At 43.7% G+C, this 18,654-nt stretch overlaps 1 protein-coding gene across 1 annotated transcript; it reads left to right on the top strand.

Moving 5' to 3' along the window:
- Window positions 1-579: 579 nt before the first annotated feature.
- Window positions 580-771, top strand: LOC129344240 (metallothionein-1-like). Its single transcript, XM_055000799.1, has one exon. It carries the CDS (start codon window positions 580-582, stop codon window positions 769-771), a length of 192 nt encoding a protein of 63 aa, XP_054856774.1.
- Window positions 772-18,654: the final 17,883 nt, after the last annotated feature.

The following is an 18,654-nucleotide window of genomic DNA, read 5'->3' as shown; positions in this document are numbered from 1 at the left end:
GTAAAACCAGGACGCCTGCACTTCCCATCAAAACTTGAGGGAAGCTGACACGTGTCCAACCTGTGTAAGGCATCACTTCTAGCTTGGCCCTCAGCTTCCCAGCTAACATCGCAGCTCCCTTCACGTGTGCGTCCTCGTGTAATTCATCTCTTGTAGTTTAGCTCTAAGGGTGGTTAGGCAGCAAATCCTGAGGGAGGCAGGAAATGGCTCTTCAGGATTTTGTTTGTTTGTTTGTTTTGCAGCATGCACAGTCCACCTTTCTCAAATAGACTCAAGGCAAATCATGGTGGCTTCTACATGGCGCTGTGCCTGTATGGTTTCCCCTGTTGCTGGTGCAGCCACTGATAAAGTGCCGTGGTGATGGGGCTTGTTTCCCTGAAGTTTCTCTTCTCCAGTTCCTCAGCAGCAGCTACCACTCCTTTCCTGGGCCACTGGAGGCCTGGCATTTAAAAAAAATAACACTAGAAAATAGTTATACCAGTATACCATTATAACAATAAGTGTAACAGGTTTTGGTGCAATTGTCACCTGCATGTTTGATCTCTGAGTAGCTGCTGAATGGGCTGAGCCGAGCCAAGGATGGATGCGCAAGACTGTCCCTGCATGAGCAGAGGTGTCTGCAGCTGTGGCAACAACTGTCAGTGCAAAAATTACAAGTGCAAATCAGGCAGGAAAAGTTGCTGTTCCTGTTGCCCAGTCGGCTGCATTGAATGTGCTCAGGGCTGCATCTGCAAAGGGCAGCCTGCTACGAAGTGCAGCTGCTGCAAGTGAATTTCCCTTTGCAGCCCAAGCAATGATCTGTATATTTGATTGCTTGCAAGAATGTAACCTTATTGTTCATTTCCATATGTGTCTGTGCATTTTCTAGCATCTAGATGTTAAAAAAATAAGGAACTTGAAAATAAAGTGTGTGTATATACAAAAGTGTAACAGATTTTATGCATTTCCAGCTTTTTTTTTTAAAAAAGGAAGTCTCTAGTTCCTTCCATTGAGAAGATATGCCTGTCCCTTTATATCTCCACCAAGGGAAGGGGGTAGATATTTACTTTTTAAATGTGAAAGCTGGTAATTCAGATAACCTGGCTCACCTATTGTGACAAGAGTATAAAAATAAAAAAGCCCCCAGGTGGCAATGGAGAGAAAATGGCTGCCATTTGGGCAGGAAAATCTGAATTTTTACACCCACACAGCAGATATCCATGCTTTATTGTGATCCTTCCCAAAACTTTGAAGCAAAGCATGGGTTGCAAACCTCTAGGTGTGGCCTACAGATCTCCTGGAATCACAACTGATCTCCAGACAATCTGGAGATCTGTTTCCTTGAAGAAAATGGCTCTTTTGAGGCTGAACCTTATGACATTGTATCCCACTGAGCTCCCTCCCTTCCACAAATCCTGCTCCCCCCCAGACTCTACCACCAAATCTCCAGGAATTTTCCAACCCAGAGTTGGCAACCCTAGGTTTGAGACAGCCACCAAAATCCTGGAAGATGACTGACTGCACCATGCTACTGTGGGGAAGGAGGGGGGAAATGTTTCCTAACAGCAGCTTGAGGAAGATAATGTGTGGAATTGGCCTCCAATTAATTGGCCTCAGAGATTCTATCATTTCTTTTGGTGTTTTCTTTGAATTAATATACACCAGCCGGAAATTTGCCAATGTGATGGCAGTGAAGTTTTTGGCTTTCACACCATATTCCAACCATTTTTCCACATCTGAGTCATCCTCTTAACCAAGCAGTTTTAGATCATTTAATCTATAATATACTTTCTCTTCCTGCAGTCTAAAAAGCCATGAACCAAAATTATCTCCAGTTAATTTTTGCAGTAAAGCTTGTCTCTTAGACATTTTTTAAAAACTCAAAAAATAATTCTCTTGAAAAACTTTTATTTCCATTCTATTTTTCTGACTGTATGTGGGGAGTGAATTCACCCTGCTAAAAGTTTTAAAAGAAGGCTTCTCTGCACATTGGAGATAGGAAATTCCATCTATGGACTTCCTAATTCATGTTCTAGTTTCTTCCACTGCAATCCTATGCAGGGGTTCTCCTATCTCAGAGCCTCGCTACAAGTGACATTATACACGCGAATGGCACTTGATCATTTTCGCAAGTCTTTCTGGGAACTGAAGTCCCTCTCCCCCACCCCTTTTCCTTCTGTTCCTTCCCCTCTCTGTTAGAATGGCTGCCTGAAGAGACAGAGAAAGCCTACGGCAACAGCAGCTTTTGCAAATCGTCTTGCTCGGGGAGGGAGGGGGGAATGCTCTGGAGAAAGCTGAGAAAGTTGCAGCTGCCCGCCCCCAAAGATCATTGAGAGCAGGCTTGTGACTGGAGGAACGATTTGCAAAAGCTGCTTTTCAGGCAGCAATTCTAACAGTTCTAACAGAGAGGGGAAGGACACTAGGACTTCACCGACATGTCAGCTTTCTCCAGAGCATCCCCCACCCCCCAGCAAGACGATGCTGTTGCCTTAGGCTTTCTCTGTCTCTTCAGGCAGCCATTCTAACAGAGAGGGGAAGGAATAGAAGGAAAAGGGGTGGGGGAGAGGGACTTCAGTTCCCAGAAAGACTTGTGAAAATAATCAAGTGTCCTTCACGTGTAAAATGTCACTTGTAGCGAGGCTCTAAGCCCACTGATTTCACTGGAATAATTGAACAGACTGAAGAAGCTCTTCATAGGGTTGTCCTTTAATCCTAACTCTGTTCAGTCACTATCCTTTTGGCACCTGGACATCACATACTGGAAGAGCATGCTGCATGTAATCCTCCAGATACACACACATACATTTGTCCTTTTTGTATGAATAGGGCAACCTGTTTATTCTCCAGCTTTGATAAGTGTGAATGCATTTTTTTTTAAAGCTGGGTTAGTGGGTTTCTAGTCTCATGTACTAAAGATGGAAAATATGCATGTCTACCCTATTCACACAAAATAGGAAATGTACATAACGGAAAGGATCACGTGTACCTGCTTTCTTCCAGTATGTGGTGTTGGAGTACCAAACTTGCAACTGAATAGGGTTTCTTTTATCTTTTCATGTCATATGAGAGACACTAGCTCACAACAGATTGCTTGCTGAGGAACTTTTGTTTGACTAGCTCTGCATATCCCCACACTCCTATTACTAATAACACACATGGAATAACATGTTTGTTTCATTAAAAACATTTGTATGTTTAAAAAAAAAAAAAACCTCTGCTCCCACTCACAATGGTGGCTCAGTTGTGCTTAAAGATATTTTTTTAAAGAACTAGTCAAATCCTTAGCAAATAGTCTTGCAATATATTAAGTAATTATAAAAATTTAGCCTGAAATTAATCCTCATTCAAGACATACAGAAGAGTATCAAATGGAGACTAGGGAACAAGGGATCTGCGAGGATGACCCTGGCCGTTTCCACACAGCTCCCCGCTGCTCGTAACAACCCGGAATATCGCAAAAAAAACCACAGAAGATCTCGTTTTCTTTCGCGAGAAAATGTGATCTTCCGTGGTTTTTTCACGATATTCCGGGTTGTTACGAGCAGTGGGGAGCCATGTGGAAACGGCCCCTGACATTTCAGGGAATTCTGCCGAAGAGCCGCAACAATTACTCATTTTATCCAAATGCTATTAGAGGTATTACCCAAAGAACAAAGATCATAGCCATACCTGTTTCAGCAGGCTTCTTCTAACCCTGCCCTGTCTAAATGCATATTAATCTTTGCAAGAATGAACACACAAAAATACCAGACACTGCCTAGAAGTTACTCTTTTTAAAAAAAATGGGGGGGGGGAGAAAAAAAGTCCATCTTGTAAGCAAGCTTAAATAGACCTTTTGGTGCCAAAACATGCCAGTCAAATTATTATTGTCTCTCGACTGTCTTCACATAAGCTGTTAAATTCTTTACCTGCAGCAGAGTGGCATTTGCAAAAGGTGCGAAATTCTTTTCTGACTGTGAATCCCTCTCCCTCTCTCTTAGGTATGTTTTCACAGAAATTATGATTAGTCTCATAACTGAGTCCACAATCCTGTGGCGAAAGCGCCAAGCCTTAGGTCCCAAGGGTAATTGGGTTTCAAAAAACCGAGAAACTATCCAGCCAGAGTTAAAAAGCCATCCAAGTGACTCCTATCAAAAAGTTTTAAAATGATACAGAAAGGTTAAGAAACAGGAACATGGAAGTAGCTGGCTCCTTCCAGACCCTGGAGGAAGCAGGTGGAGGTGGGCTTCGACCAGGGGGTTGAGGCAGCTTGAAAAGAACTGATGGCTGTAAATCTGCCACCATTTATTGCAAGATAAAATCTGTTTGGAGGTGTTGTGGATCACCTGATGTCAAGCAAAGACAGATATCTGGTGAGTTGAATGTGCATCTACCAACACCTGTCTAGTCTCATAAAAATAATTATTGGACAGTTGGGGTGGGTGAGGCAGGTGTAAACAGTTGACAAGAATGTTGCTAGACAAAACAGCTGAGAGGTGAGGTGTAGACATTCTAGAAAGCACTCAAACCTTCAGGAAGAAAAAGGTTTCCAAAGATAGAATGGGAAAATACCTCCAGAAGTATATAGCCAAAAACAGGGATGAAAGAATTCACACCTGGCTTATAAGCTGCCTTGAGTCTCCATGGATGGTGGGAAATTTGGGGTAGAAACATTTTAATAGGTAAGTAACATCATGTCACTAAATAAACAAAGACATGTAAATATGTTTGTCACTGAAAACAGGTGTCAATGCACACAACATGCACGCAACAAATTTCAGGTAAGAAAAAAGAAGAGTTGAAATTGTGCAAATACAAAAAGCCCCCACCTCTTACCCTGCAGTCCTGCTGAGTGTAGCAAGTGAAATGTTACATGCCAGACCTTATCCATCATGGAATCCAGCCCCACCCCAAAACTAAGGATAAAAAGAGGGGCTGTTTGGGTGTGCTGCTGCAACCATTTCCTCTGTAACACACCCTTCCTCCTAGGAACTAAACAGCCTGCAGTGATCTCGCTCTGTTAAGCATGATTAACACACATACGTGTCCCCCCCTCCCCCCGCCCTGCCACTGAAAGAATAATCATTCGTAATGCAACATCTGGCACAATGTGCATATAAGAAAACTTTACAATTGATAAGAAAAAATGCAGTAATATTAAAAAAATAGGTGTACGACAGTTGTCAAACAGCTGTAAAAGAAACAATCCAAATTAGAAATTTTTAAAAAGAAAACATGATGGAGAAATATGGATTCCTTGCCTATAAAAGGACCAAAGATCATGTATATGCAGATGAAGAAATATTTTATTTTGCATCTTTTGAGCACAGAGGAATACCGAGAAATGGAAGTTCAAGAGGCCTCAAAGAGAGTTATGCCTGCTCATATAAAATTCCAGGGGCCCCATTTGACTCTTTTCTCCCCAGAATTCCACTCGCTGTTAGTAATAAGGAACCTCAAAGGACACAAATGCACCCCCCCCCCGCCTTGTTTTCCTCTTCTCCTTTGCCCCTCCTCTGTGGTTCAGGCAGGCTGCCTTTTCATACAAGCATGTTTGTTCACTTTTTAAAAACGATTTTTAACACAAGTATTTTATTCTTCAAAAAGTGTTCTGAGAAAGGGGAGGAGGTAGCTTCATGACTGACAGAAGGGCCTACTCTTCTGCACTGTATAAAACTGGTTTCTGTAGAAAGTGAAGGACTTTACGCTGACCCTTTTCACATGGAGCTATCCCTTTGAAGTGCAGCTTGGTATTCTTAGGGATTTCCTTTGTTCTGTTTTCACTTACCCTCTCCTTGCTCGCTTCATCTAGCAGCCACGAATGCAGGACATTCTCTCTGCATCTCTCCGCATCCTAGCTGAGATAGTCAGAAATGCCATCTCTACCTCTTTCTATCCTAAGAGGACTACCTTAAATAAAGGACTCATATTTATTTGCTAAAGCTTAAAAAACTGGGTTCCGTGTGGATATTTGTTCCTTAGCATGCACACATGAGCACACTTTTTCTGTACCCACTAGATAACTTTGCTATTTTTCTGCTACAAACTGGAAAAGCAGAGTGCCCCCCATGCTTGATCTGTGGGAGGAGACGTGCATCAATAACAGTAAGTTTGCTTCCACAGTGGCTAAAGTGTTGTGCTTCTGTGTATGTAACCCTTTGAGGGGAGAAACAAGAAATAAGCTGTTTGCAAACTTGAACTGTGCATGCAGTTCCTGTACAGGAACATAACTTACCTGTGCATAATATTTTAGGAACATTTGGAAATCCCTTTCTATTGATTTTATTCACCTAATAGTTTCCTCAACTTGCAGTTGATTGCTCCTTGATTGATTTATGTATATCCCCCAAATGGATGGGATTCGACAAAGTGTTCAAACCTCTTAACTGTTGAAAGGAATTGACTAGACTCAGCAAATTCATATCGTTGAACACTTGGAGCCATCAGCAGGAACTGATTCAAATGTGGTGAACAACAAGCAAGATCTCAATACCTTGGTTGAAGGTATACATAGTGTTGGCTTTGAGTCTAAAGGGGAGGAAAAAAGAATTCAATTCTCCATTTGGCAGAAAGACAAGCTAAGGGAGGCCCCACTGAAATCAGTTGAATCAATACATTAGGAATACACCCCATGCCTCCAGAAGAAAGTCCAAGAGAGAAGGAAGAGACTCCTGTATTTAACCTTGTTAATATATACATATATAAATGCTTAGAAGACTTCCAAGTATTCAAAGTGCACTATATCCAGCACTATCTCTGTAATCCACATGACAGCCTGGAAGACAGACCCATATTATGATCCTCGTATTGCAGGTGGAGGAAGGCGTCAGATGCTGAGAAACACTGGGTTGCCCTTGACTTCTGGGCGGGGGATTCCCTGCTTCCATGCTCTGTATTAGCATTTCAGCTTACTACTTAAACCAAGAAAGTAACAATAAATGCAATCGCAAGATTTGCAACAGAAAGGACTTTGCCAATTTTAATGTCAGCTTCCCCTCCCCTCCCCAAGCAAGAGCATGAAAATGGCCCCAGGAACAACAACAAAAACAACAACTACCAAAATAACAACAGCATTCAAATTATATACCGCCAGGACAACTTAATGCCCACTCAGAGCTGTTTACAAAGTGTATCATTATTATTATCCCCACAACAATCACCCTGTGAGGTGGGTGGGGCTGAGAGAGCTCTGAGAAGCTGTGACTGAGCCAAGGTCACCCAGCTGGCTTCAAGTGGAGGAGTGGGGAATCAAACCTGGCTCTCCAGATTAGAGTCCTGCTGCTCTTAACCACTACACCAAACTGGCCAAGCAGAACTCTAGTGGTGCTAGCAGCTGTTGCCAGGCTGCCTCTGGGAGTTGGGCTCTGCTCACTCCTTGCCTCCAAAAGCCATTCAGGGCAGCAGTCTGCCGGGAAATCTCCCTGTAAGTCCACCCTGACCACCATCATACACACCTCAGGCCCAGCGTTTGAGACTTAAGAGTTAATTCCCTCTTCTTCAAAGAGTAGTAGCAGACAAATTCCACGTACAGTGTTATGGGTGAAGGTGGTTCAGAACTTATCTCTTTGCCCTGCATAGCTCCAGGCAGAGCCTAAGCTGCGGGTGCCAGTTGGCAAGGAACCCCAATCCAGCACCTCTCCAGTGAGGGCTGCCAGAGCACAGCTGCGTTTCAGCCCCACTCCTCCGCTGTGCTTCCTGCCTCTGGCCTCGGGAGCCAAGCTCTACTATGAGCTTTACACCAAGCAGGCTGACAGCTTCTCTCTGCCAAGGGAACAAAGCCAGGATGCGGTTGGGGCCAAGCCGGGGGAGTGATCCTGGCCCAAGACCTCTGGAAACTTGCATTTAAGTAAGGGATCCAACCAATTTCCCACTGCCATAGCGTCTTTCATCACTCGGCATCACACCGTCTCCCACCCACTCTTACACTGCTGGGGTCTGCACAGCCCTCCGCACTGAAAGCTGGGCGGGTGCTGGACCAAGAGAAGGGCTGTCCATTTGAGGGATACTTAATTATTTGTGAAGGATATAAAATGTTTCATTTCCTCCCTCCTTCTATCCATCCCCCTTCATATTAGACTTTGCTACCTCACAACCAGAACAGACATGACAAATACAGGTTTCAAATGGACGGGTCTTTCTTTTCTTTAAATCCCACTCATACGAGCTTTGGAAACCCTGCTTTGTTTGGGTAAACCAAGCAGGGATGAAAGGGTTACGTTCCCTCTCTCCTTCCTGTGTGGCCCTGATCAAAGGTGCAGCTGCAGGCAGGCACACTTAGCTAACTTTCTGCTGCACAGAGGCCACTGATCTCCATCAAATCTGTTTCAGCCCTCAGTTGCCTAAAATAAGCAACGGTACAGGGCCTGATCATCCATTACCTTTTTCTTATGCCCTCCCTGGGTTCATCATAAGTACTCAGTCAGACATGCACTGTACGTTCTGTGCTGCAGGTTATGGGGGCTCTAGATCAGGACCACCTGTGCATGGTAAGAGGGGGTCTTAAGACACTTTCTCCATGTCATTTTCCCAACCCAAAATGGTCCCTAGGGGCAGTGTTTGCCTCATTTGGGAAACTTACATGTAGCTAGATTGGGAGGGCCAGATTGGGAGGAGGGAAGTGCCACTGGAGTAATGGAGTGACATCATTGCTCTATGATAAAACCATTGAGTTTCTGACGAATCCTAGAGTGTTGCTACCATGCAATTAGGCCCATTCCCGATTCATCGAGAATATCATGCTATCACTCCAACAGCAATTTTCAGAGCATTTTGTTCCCATTGCTCTACTGAACAGCAGCAGGGATCAGACACTGCTGCTAGGAGGTTTCCTGCTACAGTGGGAGACCTGGAAGCCCGATATGTAGCCCATCAGTATTTATCTATTGGGCAAATAACATTTCCCTGGAGCCATTTCAAGTTGGGAAAGAAGCATGAACCCATGCACCACAGTCTCAAATTTTGCAATGCTGGGGTCTGAGCAGCCCCTCCAAACTAGATGTATGTACCACCACTACCACCACCACCACTACTACTGATGAAGATGATGATGTTGTAATAGTTAGAGTGTCAGACTAGAATCTGGGAGACCGTGTTTCAAATCCCCACTATGGGTCCCTCTAGATGTGGAGGATTTAAAGAGTTGGGTCTGGGTTTCTCCATGTCTAAATACCATAAAGGGGGGGGGGAGATATTTCCCTGTTTTTACTGTTCCACATGCACAGAATACTCCACATGGAGCAGAAGAAACAGTGACCCCCCCCCCACACACACACAAACACACTTTTGGGAAATGACTTGAGGGAGGAGACAGGGAGCCCTTCCTCCCCTCACAGTGGCGTTCTGAGGCCATTTGAGCTCCCATTTATTCCCCACAGCCACACATCAGTTACAAGAGCCCAAGGTGGATCTGGGGAAACCAGACCCAATTCTTTAAAAATCTGCACATCTAGAGAGATCCTCTGTTGTAGAAACTTTCTGGATGACTATGGGCTGGTCACAACAACTTAACCTCCTTCACAGAGGTTGTTGTGAGGATAAAATGAAGGAGAGGAGAATGAGGTAAGTCACTTTTGGCACTCACTACAATTTCCGATACCTCTACAAGATCTCCTTTATGAACATTTTGAACAGATGCTCTTAACATAATTTTATCAGAATAGAACCTTGCACCAGTATCATTTAATTTTTCTCTTAAACGTACCACCTTACTTATCCATTCAAACCTCTGTCCTCTTTCATTACACATCATTCTGTTTCAGGCATACAAGGAATTCACGCTGAAGATTTGTGAAGGACTAGTAACAAAGCCCGTTGTGGGAAAAAACACAACAGGCTCTAGAAAGGAGAGGTTGGGCAGGTGGGCATTGCCTCCACCTCAGTGACTAATCTCAGCCAGATGAAGGCAGAGAGCAGACATTGCCACCTACTCCGCTCCTGATCCTGGCCAGGCGAAGGGGGGCAGACATTGCCACCTGCTTTGCTCCTGATCAGAGCTGGGAGAAGGGGGGGGGGGGCTGGCATTGCACCCTGCTCTGCTCCTGATCCCAGCTGACTGAAGGGGGGGTAGGCATTGCTGCTTGCTCAATGCCTGATCCTAGCCAGGAGAAGTGGGGGCAGGCATTGCAACCTGCTCCATGCCTGATTCTGGCAGGTGAAGGGGGACGGGCATTGCCTCCTCCTCCATGACCAATCCTGGCCAGGTGAAGATGGGGAGCAGACATTGCCACCTGCTCCGCTCCTGATCCCAGCTGGGTGAAGGGGGGTGGGCATTGCTACCTCCTCCACTCCTGATCCTGACCAGGTGAAGGGGGCAGGCATTGTCAACTGCTCAGTTACTGATCCCAGCCAAGTGAAGTGTGCGGGCATGGCCTCCTGCTCCATGCCTGATACCAGCCGGGTGAAGGGGAGGCAAGCATTGCCACCCACTCCGCGTCTAATCCCAGCCAGGTGAAGGGGGGCGGGCATTGCCATCTACTCCACTCCTGATTCCATCCAGGTGAAGGGGGGCAGGCATTGCTGCCTGCTCTGTGGCTGATCCCGACTGGGTGAAGGGAGGGAGGGCATTGCCACCTGCTCTGCTCCTGATCCTGTCCTGGTGAAGGGAGAGGGCATTGCCACCTGCTCTGCTCCTGATCCTGTCTGGGTGAGGGAGGGTGGGCATTGCCTCCTGCTCTGCACATGATTCCATCTGGATGAAGGGGGCGGACATTTCCGCCTGCTCTGCTTATGCTACATCAGATTTAAAGGTAAGTTCAATAATAATTTGTATTTCCTTCAAAACTTTAAAACTTTCCTTATTGTGCATTTATCCCTTCAGGTTCCCTGTTCAAATTGATTTCCATGTTGACCAGATGAGTTTCAACTGTCACCTCTCAAAGAACTGTGCTTCAGCCATCAGAATGCTGTCTCTCAAATTAAATATCCATAACGTTCAACAGGTTGCTAGCTCTTATCCTGTTTCGAACAACCAACTTTTTCAAGAACATCATAGATATTTTCCTAAGTTACATAAGCACAAAATATCAATGAACATTGACATGAATATAATAATAAATAGCACATTATCTCTTTTATCAGTTGTTCATGTTCTTTACAATAAAATCTTACTTACAATCCTGCAGCATGTACATTTCTTGCTACAGATTCCAAAACAATATATACAATAATACAAGCAGGGTGTGGAAGATTCAGCGTCGTTCCATTTAAACAGCAGTCCACGCCAAATAGAAACATTACAAGGGCATAAAGGTATGCCAACCTCCACAGGATTGGGACTTCCTATTCCCAATAACATGAATAGTCTATGGTCTGATTAAGTCCCTTGGGGATAACTATGTCCAGTTCAAAAACCCAGAAGGACTCTCTCTGCAAGAGGTCCCTCTGTAGACTATAGTCCTACTTGATCTAACCACCTGAAGTACTGAATATCGGAACTCTCTCACTTCCCTGTGGCAGTCTATAAAATGCTGAACTAGTGGATCCTCCACTGTCCTGGTTCTTATTCTAGAAATGTGCTCCTGTATTCTAATTTTAACTGTCATCTGTGTGTCGCCAACATATAATTTCAGTAATTAGCACAAAATATAGAGCAACACGGTAAGTATAGCAGCAACAAAACACAATTTCCTGTGCAATAACAATGTCTCCCTATTTTATTTACAGTAGTTGCATAATTTAACAGAAAACTATACCACATGTAACCAGTCCTAGGAAAAATTATTTTGCAGGCGTCATATATGCTCCAAAGTCAATACATAAAGTGTCCAGTGCTTCAACTGCTCTATTAATATTGCAACAGGTATTAAAGTGCAAATGCTTCCTAGCACCATGTACACACTAATTCTTTCATTCAAGCTCGCCTTATGTTCCAACTGGAATTGGGTATAGTCCAAGATTTAGTTCCAATAAACTGTGTAGTTCACAGATTACAAGTAGACCTTTGCGTGTATTCTTTAGGTGTACATTGATAATTCTGTGACATCAGTATTCTAACGGAAGGTCCAGATCACCATTGTATCCGTTTCCAAGCTCTTTCTCAAAGAACACAGTTGCTGGAAAAACATGCAATAACACATATTACACACCATCTAACAATAATTTACATTTACAATACAGTAATAAATATTGCATATACAATCAATATCACATGTACTCACTCAAAGGTTCATGCAGCTACCACTCCATACTAATCATCAATTTTCCAATTTTCACCATTTGCAATCCATTATCTCCTAATCATCTTATCTACAGCAGCCCATCCACGCCCAATTAGTACACTATCCTTTCTTAAAGTGATCTACAATCTAGTGACCCTCAGATTGACCTTCCGTTAGAATACTGAACATAAGGAACAGTTGGAACATAAGGCGAGCTTGAATGAAAGAATTAGTGTGTACATGGTGCTAGGAAGCATTTGCACTTTAATACCTGTTGCAATATTAATAGAGCACTTGAAGCACTGGACACTTTATGTATTGACTTTGGAGCATATATGATGCCTGCAAAATAATTTTTCCTAGGACTGGTTACATGTGGTATAGTTTTCTGTTAAATTATGCAACTACAGTAAATAAAATAGGGAGACATTGTTATTGCACGGGAAATTGTGTTTTGTTGCTAACATATAATTTCAGACATGTACACTCTATTACATAGACTGCACCTGTGGTATTACCTGTTGAAAAGTTCCGTAACTTGATTGGGGATTTAGTGGAACTCACAATAAATTCCTCTCTTGTTACAGCCAGATCACATCTCCCACATCAGAAGTGACCCTTGGGTCCCTCAGGGGTATTGTCAGCTGGCTTAGGTAGACAATAAAACACAGGTACCCTTGGCATGGAGTTGATCAGGGCACAATGTGTTCTCTCTGTAATTTCTCCCATGAGTACAGCCTCATCCAGGACTATTTTAAAAAGTGAAGTGATGTGCAATGTGTGATGTGTGTTTTATTGTCTACCTAAGATTCATAAGAATATTGTACCACCTCCAGGTAGACCTACCGTTTCCGGTTCTAACTCAGTATTCAAACCTTTAGCGGTCTTCCTAGATACTTTCTTGCAGCCCATTGAAATGAATACTCCTTCTTACATTAAGGATAGGTAAAGGTAAAGGTGTGCAAGCACCGAGTCGTTCATTACTGACCCATAGGGGGATGTTGCATCACAATGTTTTCTTGGCAGACTTTTTGTTATGGGGTGGTTTGCCATTGCCTTCCCCGGTCATCTACACTTTACCCCCAGGAAACATTAAGGATACCAGAGCATTTATTCAGACAGTGGAGGGTACACCACTAAATTCAGAACACATTTTTATTACTTTAGATGTATCCTCACTGTACACGTCTATATCCCACAAGAGAGCTAGGGTGGCTGTTGAGAGTGTGCTTTATGCCCAGAATGAACAAGTTCCATCTACACCTTTCCTATTACAACTACTGGAACTTATATTTAAAAAAAAATTACTTTTGGTGTGGGTCCCAATTTTATTACCAGACAAAAGGTGTAGCTATGGGCTGCGGAGTGGCACCAAGTATAGCCAACATCTATCTGGCTTGCCTAAAAGTGCAATTCATTTATGATCTCAAGAAAAATCCTTTCTATGGCAAGATATTTTTATTTCGGAGATTCACTGATGATCTCTTCGTTATTCTCGAGGGGCCAGACTTAGTGCAAGATTTTGGAAATTGGCTTAACTCATTTGATCTTAACATCAAGTACACGTGGCAAGCCAACCCGAATTTTGTCAGTTTCTTGATATAATAGTGTTCTGCAACCTTTCTAATAATATCAGTGTGAGATCTTTCAAAAAAGTAACTGACAGGAACTCTTACCTGGAATATACATCATACCATCCAAAACAACTCAGGGACCGTATACCATTTGGTCAGTTTCTCAGGATTAAACACAACTCATCAGAAGTCTGTGATTACTTGAGAGAAAGGAATGCCCTGTATAGAGCCTTTCTGAATAGGGGTTACCCTGAGGAGGTTTTACGCAGAGCGGTGAGAAGTGCTGACTCAATTGACAGACAGGAGTTATTTAAAGTAAAGCTTAAAGGGCCAGGTACTAGAGTACAGTGGGCTCTAGACTATACTCTGTTGTTGTCGTAGCAGATTAAAAAGCTAGTGATTAAACATTGTCACCTTGAAACAGACATCCTTGGGTGCCAGGAACCTCCAACTGTTGGCTTTAAAAGAACCAAGAACCTCAAGGATCTGATAGCGTACTCAGATAAGTGTTCCCCAACTGATAACATGTCTTCCACGGTGGGACACTACAACTGTGGCCACTGCTCAGTGTGCTCCTTAGCATTAGTGGGCAGAGAGATACAACTCCAGAACGGATATACGAAGATCCAATTGCAGGCTTTTTCAACATGCGAAACAGCAGGAGTAGTACACTTGATTATATGTGGCTGTGGCAAATTATATGTGGGGAATATCACCAGACCCCTTCGTGTAGGTATCCTAGAACACATTTCTAGGATCAGTAACCACACTTTAGAAGCCCCTTTAGTTGAACATTTCTCTCAACATCATGATCAAGAAAATGACTTTAAGTTCACTGTTTTATTCGTGGTGAAAAAGGGTCCTCCATTGGAGGTAGCCAGAGTTTTAGCACAGAATGAGGCATTTTGGATTTATTCCCTGAACAGCATGAGACCAGCAGTGCTAAACAATGAGCTTAGTCTGACATGTTTCTTGTAGAAAGGGCGTGGACTCTGTTGTTATCCTGGTAAAAGACCCTATTATGGGTACTGTATCTTTAATTGAATCCCTTTTAAACCCTACCTAAGTTGTGTAGACAGTGTACACAGCTGATTATTGAGGTGTGCCTACACAGACAAACAAGAGAACTCGAGTGTCTGTGGGGTTGAGTTTCTGATTTGTGAGTTTTGAAATTGTGAGATGGATATTGTTCTGTAGGTTTGTGAATGAACACACAACTGAGCTTTGAATTTATTTATTGAGTACTAGCTTGATGCCCAAGCACGATCCGCCAGGACCCGGTCGCGTGATCGCCGTTATCGTGGGGGGGGGGTATCGTAATGCAGATCGTGCCCATCTCTTGTTATAATAGTTATGGGTATGTAACATTTTTTTATTACATACCCATAGTAACCAAACACAACTTAAACTCATTCAGTTGGTTTTGAGTTGGTTCAGTTGGTTTTTTGAGCTGGTTTTGTAGTATAATAGCATAGTACCCAAGCTTCACAAAGGTGTTTGAATAAAGTGAAGCATGTTGATGCCGAAAACTGATAAAGTGAATTTCCAAATGTAACATTTATTGAAGAGATTTTAAAAGGAAAAGATTGTAGTGCAATAAATAAAGTGAAAAATATGTTCAACCTTTTTTTTTTTCTACTGAAGGACCTCTTTGTAGATCTCATGGGTGGTTTTCCCCTCGGGTGCTAGGATCACCAGGCTGCTGCTCCAGAAACTCTGGAGCAGGCCATGTAGAACTGCCCATGTGAGAAGCAGTCCTCCCTCAAGTCAATTCCTGCCACCTTCAGTGTCTGCCCCTGAGACTTGTTGACCGTCATAGCAAAGGAGATCTTGAAGGGGAACTGCAGTCTCTTGAATTTGAAAGGGTTCTCTGATGGTATGAATGGTATGGGTGGTATGAACACCGACTCCCCCCCCCCGAGCACTGCTGGTGAACAATGTGGCCTCAATGATGTTCCTGTGGAGGCTTTCATTCATAGTCTGGTGCCATTGCAGAGTTTGGGTGGACTGAGGTTCTGGAGCAGCATCACTGGAGCCCCTACTTTGAGGAAAAGCTTGTGGGCTGAGAAGCCAGGAGGGCTGAGCATGTTCAGGAACTCCACAGGGTAGTGGACAGCACAGCATCATCCATTTGCACCACTGAGTCCACAGATCTGTACTCCATTTCTACCCCTTCGAGGGAATTAAATTGTGTTTCATTAATGATGGCAGCCGTGTCGTTCTTGGGGGTCAGAATGGCACGCTTGCACAGCCCGTCCATAGACTTCTCCATGATAGTGATGATATCAGGGTATATCGTGGCTGGTAGGTCTGCTAGGGCGACTCGTCACTACTGTGCCCAGGCCTGCAGGGATGGTCACCTTTCCCTTGCCTCGGGACTTGCTGGTGGTACTTGGCCACTGCTGCTTGGTGCACCACAGGAGCAGGACGTGCATATTTCCTTGCCACATCTCTAAGTTGCTTCCTCCTTTTAGCATCAGTATATCTTGCGCAACGTCTGCCAGGAGGCTTCTTGAGGGCAGTAAGAGGAGATGGCTGCAAGAGGTGTGAGGTGGAGTTGGACTGAGGGAGGGGTGGTGTGGTGAGCGCTTTGGCAGGTTCATGTGAGAGGTTCGGATTGAAATGGCCCCTAGAAAGGTCATGCACCATCTCCCCATGAACATTTAAAAACTCAGTAGTCCCCTGTACAAGCACCGAGTCATTACTGACTCATGGGGAGACGTCACATCACGACGTTTTCTTGGCAGACGTTTTACGGGGTGGTTTGCCATTGCCTTCCCCAGTCATCTACACTTTACCCCCAGGAAACTGGGTACTCATTTTACCGACCTCGGAAGGATGGAAGGCTGGGTCAACCTTGAGCTGCCTACCTGAACCCAGCTTCAGCCGGGATCAAACTCAGGTCGTGAGCAGAGCTTGGGCTGCAGTACTGCCGCTTACCACTCTGCACCATGGGGCTCTGTTATTTATTGATATTCAACACTTTTGACACTATAGCACTTTATTAAAATATATAATAATTTACTCTATAATAGGATTTTGTTCCCTCGGGGAAGTTTCTTCTCCTTGGGTTTTGGTTTGCAATGGAGGGTTGCTTCTGGTTTCTGACCCCTAAGGTCAGGGCATGCTGTGGTTGAGGGACTCAGATTATAAGGAGCTTCTAAATTAAAACAAAAATTACTAAATTTCCATTTTTAACGTTATGAGACCTCTTAAACTTGACACAGTTTGGCCTCGACTTGTCTTAATCTGCCCCTGTCCCCTCCCCTCACTAAAATGCTACATAGCCATATTAATTTTAACATGGCTCTGGAAAAGACCTTTTGCCCCAACTTCAATGCTTTAGAAAAGAGGGGGTTTTCGCACTCCCCCCCCTCCCGTATTGTGCTGTATTTGTGCACCCCGAGGGTTCTCCCCAGCTTTTCTTCAGTTTCCCAAACCTAGTTTACTGCAAAGGTTTTGAAAAGATTGCAGAAATGCCGAGATGATTGCCATGTGGGTGGGAAAGTTCAGGTGTTCTGGATGCCACTCACATGACAACCATTTTTTCCGCTCCTGTCCCATGTTAGCCATTTGCCCCACTGCCATGACCTCCAGCAAGTTTTTTTGGTTTTTTAAATTGGCAATGAACTCAGGGTGGCAGGGGTTTAGAGCTGCTTCACAACCCAATCCAACACTCAGATTCAGCATGCAGTTTTGTTTTCAGGATAGCAAGCCAAGAACTCGCATCAGAACTTTTTGAAGGTGAATGCAGCTGCTCAATATGAACTTTGTAGCCAACAGAGACCCTTGCGAGTACTGAACCTCCCCTCAAGTCACTAGAAAGAAGCTTGCAAGCCAATGTTGTTGCCCTCCGAACTCAGCAGCACATGAATGCAAGCCAGCGCCTGTCCATACCTTTGTCATGGTGTCATTTACAACAGTAGTGCTACCCACTGAGGAGAGCAGCCCGCTCGGGGACAAATAGAAATGGCATGAAGTACATCCAGGGAACTGGCAGCTCCCTCCATCCTTACTGCATTCCTGGCTTATTACATGATATGTAAGAGATGCGGATGGGGTGGGGGGTGGGGGGGGGGAGTGGGAAGGTGGATTCTTCACAAAGTTTAGTGGGTAATTGGTTTATGTCTTGAAGGCAAAGTGCTGATAAACCACTTCCAAGGCAAGCGATGCTATCCGGAACTGAGGAATGAATCCCATATACAGGCCTTGCTCAGTAATCTCAGCTACCCTGCAGCACTGAATTCCAGAGGTTGATTGCATGCCATTTTGAGACTAGTGCTTGAAATACTTGATACATTTCTGTTTGAGTGCATCTTCCCCAGCCCTTTCAGACAGCATGTTATGTGAACAAAAGTCCTCTTTCTTTCAGACTTTCAAACACTGAAGAAAGGTGGTTTTCTTCTCCCCACACATATTGTTCCACTTTTGGTGCTGCCTTTGATCAAATGAAACTCACTTATGTGATTGCTTGGGCCTTGTTTCTGCTAACTTAATTTTATATTTATTTGCAGCTTGTCATTTTTGAACAATCTAATGCCAAATCACAGTTATTTACATTTAAACCATTGTGTTTCATCGTCGCTATTACTGCCAGCTTTTCCTTTTAATCCAGGCTTTTAATTAATCTTTAATTAATCTTTTTAACATCATTTTTCTAATCTGTTTCTAGCCTGAGAACTATTTTATGACACTCATTTGAAGTCACTTTTATGCTTTTTATGTTTAATGAAGGGATTTTAATCGTTTATTCATTATTAATGGTTAGGGTGTTTTATGGTTTTATTTATGCTTGTTGCAAACCACCTCAAACAGGCTCTTTGGATAGGCAGCCTCGTCATTTTCTAAGTAAACAAGTAATACTTTTCTACAGTGTCTTGAGAATCTTACTGTTATGAAGTGACATATAAGCAATTTAAGTAGACAAATAAAGAAGCCTTTTTCCAGGACAATTTGGACTGCAATCA

This window comes from Eublepharis macularius, chromosome 16, assembly GCF_028583425.1.
Source record: "Eublepharis macularius isolate TG4126 chromosome 16, MPM_Emac_v1.0, whole genome shotgun sequence".
Classification (NCBI taxonomy): Eukaryota; Metazoa; Chordata; class Lepidosauria; order Squamata; family Eublepharidae; genus Eublepharis; species Eublepharis macularius.
Note: the sequence above shows the minus strand (reverse complement) of the source record. Positions and strands in the feature narration are given on the sequence as shown.

Coding starts and splice junctions, on each gene's coding strand:
- LOC129344240 (XM_055000799.1), top strand. CDS start 580: ATGGATGCGCAAGACTGTCCCTGCATGAGCAGAGGTGTCTGCAGCTGT.